The sequence below is a fragment of the Tachyglossus aculeatus genome, chromosome 16 (assembly GCF_015852505.1).
Source record: "Tachyglossus aculeatus isolate mTacAcu1 chromosome 16, mTacAcu1.pri, whole genome shotgun sequence".
Lineage (NCBI taxonomy): Eukaryota > Metazoa > Chordata > Mammalia > Monotremata > Tachyglossidae > Tachyglossus > Tachyglossus aculeatus.
In genome coordinates, this window is record NC_052081.1 from 44,490,524 (window position 1) to 44,509,702 (window position 19,179).

General features: G+C 47.4%; 1 protein-coding gene across 1 annotated transcript; it reads left to right on the forward strand.

The window, feature by feature from the left end:
* Positions 1–283: 283 nt before the first annotated feature.
* Positions 284–17,600, forward strand: RBBP4 (RB binding protein 4, chromatin remodeling factor). The gene is made up of 12 exons (XM_038757661.1): positions 284–378; positions 3,967–4,114; positions 6,290–6,435; positions 11,763–11,936; positions 12,915–13,030; positions 13,156–13,316; positions 13,453–13,579; positions 13,702–13,779; positions 14,645–14,721; positions 14,976–15,033; positions 15,414–15,524; positions 16,389–17,600. Exons 1-12 carry the CDS (start codon positions 363–365, stop codon positions 16,452–16,454), a joined length of 1,278 nt encoding a protein of 425 aa, XP_038613589.1. The 5' UTR covers positions 284–362; the 3' UTR covers positions 16,455–17,600.
* Positions 17,601–19,179: the final 1,579 nt, after the last annotated feature.

Sequence of the window (19,179 nt, forward strand, 5' to 3'; positions counted from 1 at the left end):
CCCCCGTCCCTCCGCACGCTCTGATTGGCCGGCGGCTCGGCGGCCGCCCCCCTCCCTGCGCTCCCCGATTGGCCGGCTGCTCGGCGCCCGCCCCCCTCCCTCCGCGCGCCCTGATCGGCCGGCGACTCGGCCGCCGCGCCCCCCTCCCTCCGCGCGCTCCGATTGGCCGGCGGCTCGGCGGCCGCCCCCCTTCCGCGCGCCCCGATTGGCCGGCGTGTGGGCGGCCGCCCCCCTCGCGCGGGCCGGCGTCGGTCGGCGGGCTGTGATTGGGCGGGGTTGGCGCGAAGGTGCGCGGCGCGGGCCCCGCGCAGGGGCGGCAGGAAACAATAGAGGCGCCGCGGAGCCCCCGCGCAGCCCCCGCCATGGCCGACAAGGAAGGTGAGGGGCCGCCGGGCCGGGCCGGGACCGGGAAACCCCTATAATCCCCCGCCACCAAACCCGCAGATCGGACCCACTCCCCCCCCTCCAGCCCCAACCCCCCAATCCGCCCTCCCCCCCCCTCCCAGGGGCTTGCCCTAGGCTCCTAATAATAATAATAACAGGCATTTATTAAGCGCTTACTATGTGCAAAGCACTGGTCTAAGCGCCGGGGAGGTTGCAAGGTGATCAGGTTGTCCCACGGGGGGCTCCCAGTCTTCATCCCCATTCTACAGATGAGGGAACTGAGGCCCACAGAGTAATAATAATGATGGCATTTATTAAGCGCTTGCTATGTGCCAAGCACTGTGCTAAGCGCCGGGGAGGTTGCAAGGGGATGAGGTTGTCCCACGGGGGGCTCACAGTCTTCATCCCCATTCTACAGATGAGCGAACTGAGGCACAGAGAATAATAATAATGATGTCATTTATTAAGCGCTTGCTGTGTGCCAGGCACTGTTCTAAGCGCTGGGGAGTTTACAAGGTGATCAGGTTGTCCCACGGGGGGCCCACAGTCTTCATCCCCATTCGGCAGATGAGGGAACTGAGGCCCACAGAATAATAATAATGTGGCATTTATTAAGCGCTTGCTATGTGCCAAGCACTGTGCTAAGCGCCGGGGAGGTTGCAAGGTGATCAGGTTGTCCCACGGGGGGCTCACAGTCTTCATCCCCATTCTACAGATGAGGGAACTGAGGCCCACAGAATAATAATAATAATAATGGCATTTATCAAGAGCTTGCTATGTGCAAAGCACTGTTCTAAGCGCCGGGGATGTTGCAAGGTGATGAGGTTGTCCCACGGGGGGCTCACACTCTTCATCCCCATTCTACAGAAGAGGGAACTGAGGCCCACAGAATAGTAATAATGATGGCATTTATTAAGCACTTACTATGTGCCCAGCACTGTTCTAAGCGCCGGCGAGGTTACAAGACGATCAGGTTGTCCCACGGGGGGCTCACACTCTTCATCCCCATTCTACAGATGAGGGAACTGAGGCCCACAGAACAATAATAATAATGATGGCATTTATTAAGCGCTTGCTATGTGCCAGGCACTGTTCTAAGCGCCGGTGAGGTTGCAAGGGGATCAGGTTGTCCCACGGGGGGCTCACAGTCTTCATCCCCATTCTACAGATGAGGGAACTGAGGCCCACAGAATAATAATAATAATGGCATTTATTAAGAGCTTACTGTGTGCCAAGCACTGTTCTAAGCGCCGGGGAGGTTGCAAGGTGATCAGGTTGTCCCACGGGGGGCTCACAGTCTTCATCCCCATTTTACAGATGAGGTAACTGAGGCCCAGAGAATAATAATAATGGCATTTATTAAGCACTTACTATATGCAAAGCACTGTTCTAAGTGCTGGGGCGGTTGCAAGGTGATCAGGCTGTCCACAGGGGGCTGACAGTCTTCATCCCCATTTTACAGATGAGGGAACTGAGGCCCAGAGAAGTGAAGTGACTTGCCCAGAGTCACACAGCTGACAATTGGCAGAGCCGGGATTTGAACCCCTGACCTCCTAGACTGTGAGCCCGCTGTTGGGTTGGGACCGTCTCTATATGTTGCCAACTTGGACTTCCCAAGCGCTTAGCACAGTGCTCCGCACACAGTAAGCGCTCAATAAATACGATTGAATGAATGAATGAAAAGCAGCCCTTCTAGACTGTGAGCCGTTGTTGGGTAGGGACCGTCTCTGTATGTTGCCAACTTGGACTTCCCAAGCGCTTAGTCCAGTGCTCTGCACACAGTAAGCGCTCAATAAATACGATTGAATGATTGAATGGCCTCTATTAATCAATCAATGGCATCCATTGAGCGATCACTGCGGGCAGGGCAATCCATCGCATGTACTGAGCACCTCTTCTAGCCTGTGAGCCCATTGTTGGGTAGGGACAGTCTCTGTATGTTGCCGACTTGGCCTTCCCAAACGCTTAGTCCAGTGCTTTGCACACAGTAAGTGCTCAATAAATACGATTGAATGAATGAATTCCTTCCCCTCCCCATGGCACCTATACATATGTATATATGTTTGTGCATATTTATTACTCTATTTTACTTGTACATATTTATTCCATTTATTTTATTTTGTTAATATGTTTTGTTTCATTGTCTGTCTCCCCCTTCTAGATTGTGAACCCGCTGTTGGGTAGGGACCGTCTCTGTATGTTGCGAACTTGGACTTCCCAAGCGCTTAGTCCGGTGCTCTGCACTCAGTAAGCGCTCAATAAATACGATTGAATGAATGAATGAATACTGAGAGCTCACCTCCTCCAGGAGGCCTTCCTATTCATTCAATCGTACTTATTGAGCGCTTACTGAATGCTGCATTAAGCGCTTCCAAGACTGAGCCCCCTTTTCCTCCTCCCTGTACCTCCTTCCCCTCCCCACAGCACTTGTATATATTTGTACAGATTTATTACTCTATTTTACTTGTACATATTTACTGTTTATTTTGTTAATGCGCATAAAGATATAATTCTATTTGTTCTGACAATTTTGACACCTGTCTCCATGTTTTGTTTTGTGGTCCGTCTCTCCCTTCATTCAATCAATCGTTTTTATTGAGTGCTTACTGTGTGCAGAGCACTGTACTAAGCGCTTGGGAAGTGCAAGTTGGCAACATATAGTGAGCCTGTTGTTGGGTAGGGACCGTCTCTATCTTTTGCCGACTTGGACCTCCCAAGCGCTTAGTACAGTGCTCTGCACACAGTAAGCACTCAATAAAAACGATTGATTGAATGAATGAATGAATGAATGAATACTGAGCGCTCACCTCCTCCAAGAGGCCTTCCCATTCATTGTCGTATTTATTGAGCACTTACTGTGTGCTTTATTAAAAGTGAGCCCCCTTCTCCTCCTCCCCATACCTCCTTCCCCTCCCCACAGCACTTGTATATATTTGTACAGATTTATTACTCTATTCATCTTGTACATATTTACTATTTATTTTGTTAATGATGCGCATATAGCTGTAATTCTATTTGTTCCGACACTTTTGACATCTGACTAAATGTTTTGTTTTGTGGCCTGTCTCCCCCTTCTAGACTGTGAGCCCGTTGTTGGGTAGGGACCGTCTCCATCTGTTGCCTACTTGGACTTCCCAAGCGCTTAGTACAGTGCTGTGCACACAGTAAGCGCTCAATAAATACGACTGAATGAATGAAATGAATAAGCGCACGGGAGAGTCCAGTAGAACAGAGTTGGTAGACACGTTCCCCGCCCACAAGGAGCTTAAAACAGTGCTTTGCACATAGTAAGCGCTTAATAGCCATTTTTAAAAAAAGGAACTTACCGTCTAGAGGGAAGTGCAGAAGGTTCTGCACACAGTAAGGATCATGATGGTGTTACTATGTGCTAAGCACTGTTCTAGTAAGCGCTCAATAAATACGATTGAACAAATGAAGGCTGGGAATCATCCCGGTTGCAGCTGAAAGGTGGGAAAAGAGGGGCTGATCCCCGCTGGGATTTGGAGGGCAGATGATTCCCCCCCGCCTCAACTGCACACTTGTTCCCTGGAGACTCACTCCATTCATTTTTCTGATTTCCAGCAGCCTTTGATGATGCAGTAGAGGAACGTGTGATCAACGAAGAATATAAAATATGGAAAAAAAACACCCCCTTCCTCTACGACTTAGTGATGACCCACGCCCTGGAGTGGCCAAGCCTGACTGCACAGTGGCTTCCAGATGTAACCAGGTGATGTGGACCTCCGGCGAACAAATGAGCAAGAGTGGGGGAGGTCAGGAGTCATTATGCCTGCTCCCCTGCTCTTGATTTCTCCCCCCGTGCCCCCAAAGTCAAGTTCATTTATTAAAGAAGTGGTTGTTCCCATTTCAAGACACCCAAGGAAATCTCTGGAGCTCCATACGGCCTGCTAACCCTAGCCAGCCATTAATGCTGGGGGCCACTAGTCTAATCTATTTTCACATGTCCCATCACCACTGTATCCAAGTTGCAAGTAAGTCACACCCCGGATGGTAAAATGCCATAATCTTTTCAGGTGAATTTAGCAGCATCGCATAGCAGAAGTCCTAACCAGGATTTCTGATGTGGAAGCTGTCCTTACAGTCTGTTTTATTGAGCCCTCCTGGGGTGCAGTCAACCGGTGTTTTGTTTCTGTTACAGCCACACAGGTGGGGGTCTGAAAAACCTCCCCAGCTCCCATACTTACCCCTGGATTGCCTCTGAAAGCGAGAATCATCCGTACCTTGATGACTGAGGCTGGGAATTCTGGCCGACATTATTAAAAATGTGTGCTTCCTTGTCACTTTCTTTAAGCCCTAGTATTCTTGCAGGCCTTTGGACCCCTAGTTCCATTTTAATTTGCATTTTTCCTCTATATTTGACACTGAACATTTTTTTTTGCACTGGTAATCAACTTGAAGGCAAGGAATTTCATACTTGGTGTGTATTCAATCTGCTGCTAATATAGTGCTCACGGTAAGTGCTCAATAAATACAGTTGAATGAATGAAGTAGCTGCCCAAATTGCCTCAGTTCCCTCATCTGTCAAATGGGGATGAAGACTGTGAGCCCCCCGTGGGACAACCTGATCACCTTGTATCCTCCCCAGCGCTTAGAACAGTGTTTTGCACATAGCGCTTAATAAATGTCATTATTATTATTATTATTATTATTATTATTATTATTATAGAACGGCTAGTATCTGGCAAATGGAGTCATTTGCCCTCAAACTCCTCTTCTTCCAGTACTTTGAGCCATTATGTACATCTCTTTACCTCCCATCCTAAATCCAATTTTACCTCCTTCACTAATTGTAAGCCTCTTTTAGAGCAGGGATCGTGGCTACTGACCATATCACGCTGTCCTAAATGCTCAGTACAGTGCTCTGACCACAGCAGGCACCCACATAGTAGTCAGTCAGTTGTATTTGAGTGCTTACTGCTTACAGAGCACTGTACTAAGCGCTGGGAGAGAACAGTGTAACAGACATTCCCTGCTCACAATGAGTTTACAGTCTAGGGGGAAGATGGGCATTAATATAAATAAAATTGCAGATATAGGTAAGTGCTGGGAAGGGGGATGAATAACAGGGAGCAAGACAGGGTGATGCAGAAAGACGTGGGAAAGGAGGACTTCATCAGGGAAGACCTCTTAGGGGAGGTGGGCCTTCAATAAGGCTTTGAAGGTGGGGAGAGTAAGTGTTGAATATGAAGAGGGAGGGCATTCCAGACCAGAGGCAGGATGTGGGCGAGAGGTTGGCGGTGAGATAGACGAGATCGAGGTACAGGGAGTAGGTTAGCATTAGATGTGCGGGCTGGCTTGTGGTAGGAGAGTAGCAAGGTGAAATAGGAGAGGGGGAAAGGTGATTGAGTGCTTTGAAGGCGATGGTGTGAGGTTTCTATTTGGTGTGGAGCTGAAATACAGAGTTCAGAATTGGGTATTCTCTGTTCTTTCCTTAACACACCATTAAGTGTCTACCTCTTGGCGACTTATTTCTCTTCGGGGCTAAATCTGGCAAAGGAATGGCCGGGCTGTGTTGCAAGAGCAGGAGAAAGAGGAGGAGGTAGGATTTATCTTGCAGGGAACGGGGAGCATTGAGTAGGGCGACAAGAGCCACATTAAAGGGTATGAAGGAACAGCATGTACTCTCAGGGTTGGTGAAGTGCTTTCTCTTTTTGCTTCCCTTATAGAAGTTAAGGGGAGGGAATTCTAGGGTGGAGATTCATCCTAACTACATGTTTCATTTGCTCACTGCCCTCCGAACCTTCCAGAATGCAGTGTTTGTTCACAACTTGCCTGAGTGTTCATTCCCTCGCAGTCTCGCCAAGTATAGATCACCTCCGTCCCTTGTCTTTTTCTGTCAGCGAGGTTTAGTTTTTTGTCAACGCCTCCTCTTTTTTTGTTGCAGACCGGAAGGGAAGGATTTCAGCATCCATCGGCTCGTCCTGGGGACCCACACGTCGGACGAACAGAACCACCTGGTGATAGCCAGCGTGCAGTTGCCCAATGATGATGCCCAGTTTGATGCTTCCCATTACGACAGTGAAAAAGGAGGTAGGAGCTTCGGGGGGGTGACGGGACACTTATTCCCCTGCCCAGTGGCACAGATGGGTTCTCTCCCTGGAGTAAGGAAGGTTGGCAAGGAGTCCTGGGACCTCAGGAAGTTGGAACAGTGGTAGATCTGCTCTTTGGGAATTCGAGGCAACAACAATTCTCGGTCAACAATTTCCGTATTTTGTTTAGTTCACCAGGCTCTGTTAGTAGAAACATCCTGGCCTAGTGGAAAGAGCTTGGGCCTGGTAGTTAGGAGACCTGGGTTCTAATTCCAGCTCCGCCGCTTGCCTTGCCGTGTAACCTTGGGCAAGTCATCTGACTTCCCCATGGCTCCGTTTCCTTGGGTAAAATGGGGATTCAGTGTCTGCTCTCCCCTCCCCCTTAGATTGTGAACCCCAAGTGGAACAGGGACAATTGGTTTGTAGCTTCCCCAGTGCTTAACAAATAACACAGTTGTAGGTATTAAGTTTCGTCTTTCTGTAGCAACACTTGGACCCTAACAGTGGAGGAAGTAGAGGGTGTAGGGGGATGTTGGGGCTGGGTATTTCCACTGGAGTAGTACAGACTGGAAATGAATTCCACAAGTGACTTCACTGCATAAAGACAAGTCACAGGCTCCCAGGTTCTAAATACAAAATGAAGATGGCAGGAGGCTTTTAACCTTGTTTTTGTTCAACTCTTAGGAAGGCCCAAAAATTGTGAAGTTGGCTTTGGTTGTCCTTTTGACTGTAAACTCCTTGTGGCCAGGGATCCTGTCCACCTACTTTGGTTTTTGGTTTTTTTTCCAATGGTACTAGTTAAGCACTTACTGTGTGCCAGGCACCGTCTCCCCCTTTTAGACTGTGAGCCCACTATCGGGTAGGGACTGTCTCTATGTGATGCCAATTTGTACTTCCCAAGCGCTTAGTACAGTGCTCTGCACATAGTAAGCGCTCAATAAATACGATTGATTGATTGATTGATTGTATTAAGCACTGAGGTAGATAAAAAATAATCAGGTTGTACACAGTCCATGTCCCACATGGGGCTCACAGTATTAATCCCTGTTGTACAGATGAGGTAACTGAGGCACAGAAAGGTTAAGTGACTTGCCTAAGATCATACAGCAGACAAGTAGAGGAACCTTCCTTGGAACCCAGGTCCTTCTAACTTTCAGGCCAGTGCTCTATTTACTAGGCCACACTGCTTCTCTGCTACTGTATTTTATTCTACTCTGTCAAGCGCTTGTAAGGTGCAGTGCTCAGCTCAAAGTAAGCGCTCAGTAAATACCATTGATTGATTGCTATCCCTTTAGTGCCCGGGCTTCAGAATGAAAGGTTGTCAGATTGGCGCCCACAACCCAAACTCTCCAAATCCCCTGGTATCAGAACAATCAGTGATGTCGAGTTGGCATTACCTAGGTTCACCCGGATCGGCGTAATCCATCCCCCCAACCCCGTCCTGAGATAGATCCCTCTGCTCCAGCTTTCTGGGCCTCTTCTTGCCAGACGTTGTCCCAGTTAGTCTCTTGGGCCTTGAATAGATTCTGATTTTAGACTGTGAGCCCACTGTTGGGTAGGGACTGTCTCTATATGTTGCCAGTTTGTACTTCCCAAGCGCTTAGTACAGTGCTCGGCACATAGTAAGCGCTCAATAAATACGGTTGATTGATTGATTGATGGCAAAGGTCAGCCTACTGGACCCCTGGTCAAAGGGAAAGAATTGGGGCTGGATTGGAGAGGAAACCAAAAGGTTGCCTCAAAAAAAGGAATTTCCTGAGTCGCAATAATAAGTGTATTAAGTGCCTACTGGGTCCAAATCACTGTACTAAGCATTGGCAAAGAAGTGCAGAGATGAGCTATAGACAAGGGGCCGAAGTCAATTCCTTAGCTTCTAGACAGTGAATTAATTGTTCAGAGTTATCACAACCTCTGGATTGTGATTTCTCCTGGTTCAGTCCTCCTCTTTGGTCCTTTTTGGTTCAGTCTTCCTAATCCAGTTTCTCTGTTCCCCAGTATTATTTCTGCTAGAGAAGGAGTAGTCTTATCCTCTCTTTAGGTTTTCCCTTTTAAAATGTTTTAAACATACAGGACAGATTTGATTTCATATGAGTAAAACCGATTTGGGAGCAATCTTTTTTACTGGCAGAAAAGCAAATCTTTCTGCCTTAATTTGTTTTAGATGGGGTCTTTGTGCATTCTCTCCCCCTCCAGGGTGGGGGTCGGGGGGCAAAAAGGGCAGTCCAGGAGGGATGGGCTTTAGTCCCCAGGCGATGCTACGGACAGTAGAGCAGTCCCATGGTGATCAAGGCCAGGGGCTCCCTGGGGAAGGGTCTCTGGTCCCTTTTTCTGCAGGCCTTTGAGTCGGGGGCTCCACATAGTTTTTTGGGGGACCCAGCTCCGGTCTTAGGGCACTTTCCAAGGTCCTCGACTTAACTGATCCCGGCGGGCGGCGAGGGGAGCCTGTAGGGTGGACGGAAGCCTGCGTCGTGGCCACCCTGTTAACTTGGAGACAAAACCCAGAGACCGCTGGCAGTCAGGCTGCCGGAGGAGGACCAATTGAAGTTGTGTCTCGCCGGAGTTCCACTTTTGTCCAGAAATGGAATGCACATGTTCATAAAGAAAACCTTTGATCCGGCATAATGCTAATATTATAAAATCCAAAAGTAGTCTCTAAATTTGTGTACAGTTTTCTTTTATGACCTCTATTTTAGGGTATCAGCTGTACCTTCTGTGAAAGGCCATTTTTTTCCGTGAGATTTGTGCCTTCATCACTGCAAGCGTTGTCTGATTTCATTTTGTGAGTGACTTGTTTAAAACTAAGTGCATGTGTATCCTGTTCATATCACTTAGAAAAAATTCATTCTAGACTGTAAGCTCCTTGCGGACAGGGAATGTGTCTACCAACTGCATTGTGTTGTACTCTCTCAAGTGCTTAGGACAGGGCTCTGCAAAGCCAGTGCTCCAGTGCCACTGATTTAAAAGCAAAAGAAATGAAGGAAGGGTGTCTGCCAATCTCTAGGTGACATTTTATGGAGTTCTGTGGAGAATCATCTTTTCAGAACTGTCTCAGTTTACTTGCCAGGAAATCTCAGGTCTTCAGCTATTCGTGGTGTTCACCGAAGCAGCTGCCTATTGTTAGACATCTATTTCGTTGCTACTGTATTTGGGAACACGGTTGATCCGGTCTTGTAAAAATGGGGTAATGCCTATGTGCAGTCTGTTTTGTTTTCACAAAACATAAAGACTCTGCCCCTCTCTCCTCCCCGCTTCATGCCTCCTCACACTCTTTGCCCCTTCCACGTTAACTTTGCTCACATCTCCCGTCTGGGACTGAAACCCTTCAGTCGACAGTGGTATTTATTGAGCACTCACCGTGTGCAGAGCCCTGTACGGAGCGCCTGGGAGAGTACAATCAATCAATCGTATTTATCGAGCGCTTACTGTGTGCAGAGCACTGTACTAAGCGCTTGGGAAGTACAAGTTGGCAACATATAGAGACAGTCCCTACCCAACAGTGGGCTCACAGTCTAGAAGGGGTAGACAGAGAACAAAACCAAACATATTAACAAAATATAATAAATAGAATAGATATGTACAAGTAAAATAAATAGAGTAATAAATGTGTACAAACATATATACATATATACAGGAGTACAAAAGTAGGTATAGATGATTCTTGCCCACAAGAAGTTTACAGACTAGAGGGGGAAACATTAAAGTACGGATGGAGCTGGACATAAGTACTGTGTGGTTGGGGGAGGATTGACCAGACTTGAGTGAATAAGGTCTCCTCCCCTCTCATTCATCAGACCGCATCCTGAAAAGCCTTCTGAACCTCTCCCGCCCCAGGAATATTCCTCTGATTAATCCCCTTCCCCATCAGACCTTCCCATTCGCCCCGTCGGCACTCTTGTGTCAATCCAGTTGGTTGTGTATCCATTTAAATATCGGCCTGCTTGTGTGTGTTATCATTTAAAATTGTGCTTTTAACTTTCTTTTCATAGTGTCTCTTGGGTGATTTCAATCAGTCCTCTGTAAACTTATGGGTGGGGAATGTCTACCAAGCGCTTAGTACAGTGCGCTGCCCGAAGTAAGCGCTGAAATGCCATTATGATGATGATCAGTGGTATTTTAATGAGCACTTGAGAAGCCGTATGGCCTAGTGCATGTGGGCCTAGGATGTGGGTTCTAATCCCGTTTTCGCCACTTGTCTGCTGAGCGACAAGTCATTGGCTTCTCTGCGCCTCAGTTGCCTCATCGATAAAATGGGGATTGGGACTGTGAGCCCCATGTGAGACATGTGGGACATGGACTGTGTCCAGCCTAATTGGCTTGTATCTACCCCAGTGCTTAGTGCAGTGCCTGGCACATGGTAAGTACTTAACAAATGCCATAAAAAAGTAGTTTATGGTCTGGAGGGGGAGGCAGACATTAAAATAGGTTAGGGATAGGGGAAGTAGTGGAGTATAAGAGTATTTACATAAGTATTGTGGAGTTGGGGTGAGTGATGACGTGCTTAAGGGTATACAGTCAAATTTATAGTCAGAGCAGAGGGGAGGGCAGATAGGGGAAATAGAAGAGCTTATTTATGACCCTACGACTTTTTCCATTTGATCGAAAACTCCTGGAGGGTAGGACTGGGTCTTTCAGTTGCGCTGTGCAGGGTAACAGCTATCTTTCTTCTCCCTATACCATCATTATTTCATGCCTGGGGAACCTTTATTGCTACCTAAAAATTCAAACCAGACTTTGTGAAAAGGAAGAGGTTGAGAGGAACCGTGATCCATAAGGTTGGCACTGTTAACACTCATTAAAAAGTCCTTTGGGGGAATTTTAATTTGTGGGAATTTGGGTACTCTGTTAATATGCAGAATTGTTAATGTGTTCATCAGAAGTTCTACTACGATGTTGGCATTCAGAATGAAGTTTTAAAGTCTTATTTTCGGAAGTATGCGCAAGCCCTCATTGGGGACTGAGACTGTGAGCCCCATGTGGGACATGGAATGATTAACTTGTATCCACCGCAGCATTTAGTACAATGCCCGACACATAGTAAGTGCTTAAATACCATTTTTTAAAAGGCACATCTTAACATTCAGAATGAGGTCTCGTGTCTCATTTTCTGTGGACTACGTAAGGTACACCTTACATTCAGAATGAAGTCTAATATCCTTTGTGGTAGACTAAATTACATTTATTTCTCCTATAATGTGGAAGTTGGGTTCTCACAGTACCCTCACGTTAAGGAAAACCAGGATTATAGTACTCAAGTCCAGCACGTACCTCTTCCTTCCCCTTCCAGGGAAGGCTTGCACGTTTTATAACGGTCTCTCCTCTCTTCTTCAGAATTCGGAGGCTTTGGCTCCGTAAGCGGGAAGATCGAAATCGAGATCAAGATCAACCACGAAGGAGAGGTGAACCGGGCCCGGTACATGCCTCAGAACCCTTGCATCATTGCCACAAAAACTCCATCGAGCGACGTCCTCGTCTTTGACTACACCAAGCACCCTTCCAAGCCAGGTACCATCTCCCAACCCTTCTCTTTTAGGTGGGCCACAGAGTCCAGGGCCTGAGAATCACCAAAACAATGAGTCACCGTGCGATTCATTCATTCAGTCTTGTTTATTGAGTGCAGAACACTGTACTAAGCGCTTGGGAGAGCACAATGTAATAATAAACAGACACAATCTATGCCCACAAAGACCTCTCATCCCAATGTAGCAGCTAATTATTCTTGGTAGATGGAGAGCGTCTAATAACATTAATCCTGGTTCTGCCACTTGTCTACCTTGTGGCCTTGGGCAAGTCACTTAACTTCTCCGGGCCTCAGTTACCTCATGTCTAAAAATGAGGATTGAGACTGTGAGCCCCAACTGGGACAGGGACTGTTTCCAACCTGATTTGTCTGTATCCACCCCAGCACTTAGTATAGTGGCTGGCACATAGTAAGTGCTTAACAAATGCTACAATTATTATTATTGTTCGTTAAGCACTTACTATGTGTCAAGCCGTGTTTGAAGCCTTGGGGTAGATACAAGGTAATCAGGTTGGACACAGTCCCTGTCACACACGGGGCTCACGGTCTTGATCCCCATTTTAAAGATGAGGGAATTAAGGCACAGAGATGTTAAGTGACTTGCCCAGGATCACACAGCAGAGAAGTGGCAGAACCGGGAATAGAATCCAAGTTGTCTGACTCCCAACCCCGTGTTCTTGCCACTAGGCCATGCTGGGGAGGGTGGAAGCAGAATCCTTCTTGCCCCAGTTGAAAGTCCCTCTGATCGCTGTATGGATTGTCCGCATTTTGGGGGGAATCTCTTCCAGCTGAACCACCTGTTCTTGGGGACTGGGAGCCCTTTTTAATGAAGGAGGGGTGGGTTGCCTGAGTTTCACGACGGAGACCGGGAATTAGGCGGGGACCATCCATTCAGCCCGTGCTGGGTTCAAGGAGCCAGCGAGCTCCCGAGCGGCTCTCCGCAGCTCCCCGTTGCTCCGCAGACCCTTCTGGAGAGTGCAACCCAGACCTGCGCCTCCGTGGACATCAAAAGGAAGGCTACGGGCTGTCGTGGAACCCGAATCTCAGCGGGCACCTCCTGAGTGCGTCGGACGACCACGTGAGTGCCCTGCGGATCCCCAGCCCTCCCTCCGGGGACGTGCCCCCGCCTGGTCTCGGCCCGTTTGTTTTTTTTTGGGGGGGTGAGCATCATCCTTCTATCTCAAGGCACATTTTTCCTTTAAGACCATCTGTCTGTGGGACATCAGCGCCGTTCCCAAGGAAGGCAAAGTGGTGGATGCAAAAACCATCTTCACTGGGCACACGGCTGTAGTAGAGGACGTGTCCTGGCACCTGCTGCACGAGTCTCTGTTCGGGTCGGTGGCCGATGACCAGAAGCTTATGATGTAAGTGGAGTTGTGGCCCGGTGGTCTTGTTTCTGGAGCGGACTCTGTCGCTTGGGCCTCAGGGGGCTGGTTCTAACCATCTGGTTTTTATGTTTGTTCGTTTGTTTTCTCCTCTCTCTGCTTCCTCTCCTCATAGCTGGGACACCCGGTCCAATAACACCTCAAAACCAAGCCATTCGGTGGATGCCCACACCGCTGAAGTGAACTGCCTCTCTTTCAATCCTTACAGCGAGTTCATTCTCGCCACCGGTTCAGCCGATAAGGTGTGCGTTTTTCTCTTCCTCAAATGCCCGTCTTGAAAACAACCCCATTTCGGGGCGGGTGAGGTCTTTTCAGCGGGGCTTTTTCTCAGCAATGAAAATGTTTCTCCTTCCTTCCTGTCCAGACTGTTGCCTTGTGGGACCTGAGAAATCTGAAACTGAAGTTGCACTCCTTTGAATCCCACAAAGATGAAATATTCCAGGTAAGGGAAACTAATAGTCCTGTCATCAGTAGTTGACCTTTGGGTGTCAAAAAGGGCCAGGACTTGAATCACAACTGAATGTGTTTTTGTGGTAGAATCAGTTTTGATAGACAGTCCTGGCCCCTGATAATCTTTATCGGATACCCTGTTCTCTGCTCCCTAGGTTTTTTTCCTTTAATAATTACCAGAATTGAAGGGAAAAAAGAAAAACACTCATCTGGGAGACCTTTCGCTTTAGTTTTTGCCATTTCTCTATCGACGAAAACTTTGACTCTGGCAGTTCATTTTTATCGAAAACAATCGATAGGGGAAAATAGGATGAAATTAATCCAGTGGTATTTTAAAGAGTCTTTTAAAAATGGAGGAATCATTTTTCTGACTTGGGGAAATGGGGTTTTCAAAAAAGTAGGGACAGGGGAATAAGCTAAACTTATGGTGTTGGGGGAAAAAGTAGGTGATGAAGCTAAGCCTTAACGATCACTGCTAGAAACAAAGGAGTTTTAGAGGTGATTAAATGGCCAAGTAAACGACGGCTGTGAGTAGATAAAACTTCCAGCCCCCTAACAAAAATAGAATTCTGCTTTCACCCCCATTCTGTGGAATCGAAATCTCTTTTTTTCATTATTGTCTCTCGCTTCCCATCCCCACCGACCCAGGCTTCCAAACCCAACAGTGGTCACTATCCCAAATTTCTTGAGTTGTGAGCACAATTATTTAAGCTATCGGAACAGGCTTTGCTTTGAAACTAACATAGAGGGTGGGATAATTCAGGTGAAGGAATCTTCAGTTTTCTACATTGAAATTCTGATTTCCACCCCACACCCCCCGCAGTCAATACTAGTTTTTATTTTCATCATCCCTGCAGGTCCAGTGGTCTCCTCACAATGAAACCATTCTGGCTTCCAGTGGCACTGACCGCAGACTAAATGTTTGGGACTTGAGGTGAGTCTTCTTTTTATCTTGGAGGATGAAGGGGAGCAGTCACTCTAGTCTGCTTTCTCTTTCCTAAGAGGATTCAGTCGAGCAGTCGTATTTACTGAGCACCTACTGTGTGCCGAGCAGTGTATTAAGCACCTCAGAAGGTACAGTGGAGAGTGGAAACACGATCACTGCCCACAAGGAGCTGTCTTCCTGGAAAGCGGGTTTGGTTTTGATTCCCATTCCACTTCCTCACTTTTTTTTTTTTTCCACCACAGTAAAATCGGAGAGGAGCAGTCACCTGAAGATGCAGAAGACGGTCCCCCTGAACTCCTGGTATGTTTCTGCAGTTAAATATTTTTAATTTTTTTTTTTACTAATGGTATTTGTTAAGCCCTTATTGTGTGCTTGCACTATACAAAACACGGAGGTAGATACAAGCCAATTAGGCTGGACACAGTCCTTGTCCCACATGGGGCTCAGAATATTAATTCCCATTTTACAGATGAGGGAACTGAGGCACAGAGAAGGGAAATGATTTGCCCAAAGTCACACCGCAGACAAGTGGCAGAGCCGGGATTAGAACCCAGGTCCTTTCGGCTCCCGGGCCCTTGCTTTCTATCCATTAGGACACGCTGCTTCCCAGACCTTTGCGAAAACGGTTCGGGACTTGAGGTTCTCCTACTTTAAATGTCTTTGTTTTGCTTCCTTCTCAGTTCATTCATGGTGGTCACACAGCCAAGATATCAGATTTCTCCTGGAATCCCAACGAACCTTGGGTAATTTGTTCTGTATCAGAAGACAATATCATGCAAGTCTGGCAGATGGTAAGAGTTCTTTTGACATCTTGGTACTTTTGCAGGGGTCAGTCAATCAGTGGTATTTGAGTGCTTACCAGGTGCAGAGCACCGTACTAAGCACTGAGGTAGATATAAGCTAATCAATTTGGACACAGTCTGTGTCCCACATGTGGGGCTCAGTCTCAATCCTCATTTTACAGATGAGGTAACTGAGGCACAGAGAAGTGGAGTGACTTCCCAAGGTCACACAGCAGACATATGTGGCAGAGCTGGGGCTAGAACCCAGGCCTGTGCTCATTCCACTTAGGCCACACTGGGTCATTTGTCAGTGTCACCTGTCATTCTTCTACCCTTCTCTGACCAGAACCAGTCTGGAAGTTGGGCTCCTGAGCTGGACTGAAGCTAAACCCGGGACTTGCTTTATCTTGGGCAAGTTTCTTTGTGTCCCAATTTACCCGTTTGCAAAGGTCCTTTGCAGCAGCGCTTTCTCTGATTGCTGGAGGACTCTAAGAGCATCGCTCGCTGCCGCGAATGTACAGAGTAGTTAAGGCCCGCAGAGCCCGTTTTAGTTTGGTTCTGCTGAAGGGAATGAAGCTCCCTAAAGCAAAATGGAAATCCTCACTGGCTTCAGCAGTTGGTGTGGGTGGACCATCGGCCTGGCTAGAGCTATCTTCTGCTCAGCCCCCGAAGCGACGAAGCCTGTGACGGCAGAAAGAGCCAAAGTAAGTGGACCAAAAGGGTCCAAAATGCTCACCGCCTGAGGGGACAAGAAAAAGAATCCAACACACACTTTCGTAGGAGAAGCGTTTTCTCTTTGGTCCGGAATCTGGGGAAAGCCTCCCTAACGTTCACCAAATGCTCACGGCCTCCCCGTTGCTGTCTTTTGGCCAGGCTGAGAACATCTACAACGACGAAGACCCCGAGGGCAGCGTCGATCCGGAAGGGCAGGGCTCCTAGGCGTACCTGCCTCCTGTTGATTTTTAGTCTCCCCTCTCTTCCAACCCTGAGCTCGAGATTGATTCTTCCTTTTTTTTTTTTTTAAACACTGGTTTCGAGACACACACAGACTTTGTGTTCAGCCATCTTTCCGTAGGTACCATCGACGGCGCCGTCGACCCGAGCGGTGAGTGTCCGCTGAGGATTAGCCAAAGGGCCCAGCCCTCCGGCGCCACAGATCCCGCCCTATTTAAAACTTCTCTCCCTGACGCTTCTTACCAGCCTCTAACACGGCCACTTGAAGTGGAACAGTCCTTTTTATTCTCTTTCTACGCCACAACAGCCAGTCTTTTGGGCTCACTGTCAGAATGTCAGACCGGGGGAGGAATTGGGCCAAGGGACGGTCTGAGCTATCGCCGTACGCGGCGCGGCGAATTGTCAGCGAATCTGATCTCCTGTTCAGAGAGGAGCAGACTCTCTTCCTCCGTTAGGAAGACTCAAAGAATCGGGAGCCCTGATCTGAGTCTACATCTCCGGCTTCTGCTGGGTTTGTCTTTTCCAGTCAGAAACCTTATTGTTATTATTAATTTTTTTATATATATATATATAGATTTCCGTTTTACACTGCCTTGACTTTCCCCGGAGATTTCTCCTCCTTTACTCTCCCCCCTTCTCCCCGCTTTGCTCCTCTTCTGGTGGGAGACCACAGCAGTTTGAAATGTTGTAGCTGTAACGGCAGTAAACATCCGTGTTCACTTGGCATATATTTTTTGCTCTCTCCCGTGTTTTCTTGAGCTGTGTTTTACCTTTTATTTCTTTCCTTTCTGTGAAATGGTTTTTAAAACTTGGGGCCTCCAAGTTGTAAAGAAGGTGTATGTTTTTACCTGACAGATGTACCACAGGCAGGATGTCCAGTAATCTGAGACCAGAGCATGGGCAGCTGGTATTCGTTTTAGAAGAAAAACAAAATTAAATTAATCCCTTTAATTTTTTTTGTTTCGTTTATTTTGTTGTTGTTTTGGGTTTATTTTTAGGAGTTAGTCTTTGACCACTAGTTTTACAGCATCTATCTCCCTGTTGGGTGATTTGTCCCACCAGCAGTCTGTTACTCTCCGTGACTATGTGTAAGTGCTTACGATGAAATAATAAATTGTTTTTCTACATAAACCCCCCGACTCTGCTGTCTTTCATTTAGGCCCTAGCCGTATTTAAATTAGGTACTTGGCTTCAGAAACCGTCGAGACATCAGTGGTCCACCCTGATTAGCTTGTGTGTACCCCAGCGCGTTAAGCGCTTAACGAGTACTATTATTATTATTATTATCATCGTCAGTAGGAACGGAACAATCTTCTAGAAATTTTGATTGAGAAAGGAGCTTGCTCCCTTCAAGGGAGGGAGAGAGGAACTCAAGCAAGCACTTGATTGGGGTGGGGGGGACTGGATTTTTCTCTGATAGAATGTTACCCTCTCTCCCTAATAGTAATAATAATAATAATGATATCTTAAGTGCTTACTCTGTGCCAGACATTAGAGCTAAGCACTGGGATGACTATAATATGGTCAGACAGTATCCCACATGGGGTTTCCAGGCTTTGCGGCTGGGGAAACGGATACTTGAGCCTCATTTTCCAGATGAGGAAACAGGCAGATGATGGAGCGGGGGGATTAGAAGCCAGTTCTTCTGATTCCCAGGCTTGTGCCTTTTCCACCTAAGGATGTTCATGGCTTTTTTCAGAGCAAGGTCAGCTGTCACTCAACCGACCCGTCAAGAGCTCGGGCTGTAGTCAAAGATGGAATAAGTGCGGGAGTCCAGTGAACAGGTGTGGTTCCCCTAGATGGCTGTTGGGTGGGGTCTGCACTCAAGGGCTGTGAGGATCATTTATCAACAAAAACGTTCAGTCCACGTCTCCCCACTCCTCAAGAATCTCCAATGGCTGCCCACCCATCTCCGCATCAAATAGAAACCCCTTACCCTTGGCTTTAAAGGGTAAAGAGAAGCTCAGAGAAGCAGTGTTGGCTCAGTGGAAAGAGCCCGGGCTTTGGAGTCAGGTCAGGCGTTCAAATCCCGGCTCCACCAATTAGCGGTGTGATTTTGGGCAAGTCACTTAACTTCTCTGTGCCTCAGTTACCTCATCTGTAAAATGGGGATTAAGACTGTGAGCCCCCCACATGGGACAACCTGATCACCTTGTGACTTCCCCAGCGCTTAGAGCACTACTTTGCACATAGTAAGTGTTTAATAAATGCCATTATTATTATTATTTACAGTACTCAATCAGCTTGCCCCAACCTCTCTCACCTAACTTCCCACTGCAGCCCAAACACTCCACTCCTCTAGTGCCTGCTTACTCACTGTGCCCCAATCTCATTAAACTCTCTGCCCTTTCCTCAAGTCCCCCTAGCCTGAAACTCCCCCTCCATCTATGCTAGACCACAAGTCCCTCCAGCTTCAAAGTATTATTAATGTTACAGCTCCTAAAGGCCTCCCCCAATTAAGCCCTATTTTCCCTGGCTCGCTCTCCTTTGTATCGCTTAATCACTTGGATCTGAGACCTCTGGACATTTGATATTCACCCCAAACCACTGCACTTGCATACATAATCTTTAAATTATATATTATAAATTATTCATTTAATGTCTGTCTCCCCCTGTGAGCTCATTTTGGGTGGGGAACATGTCTGCTAATTCTGTTGTACTGTGCTCTCCCAAGCATTTAGTACAGTGCTCTGCACACATTAAGCACTCA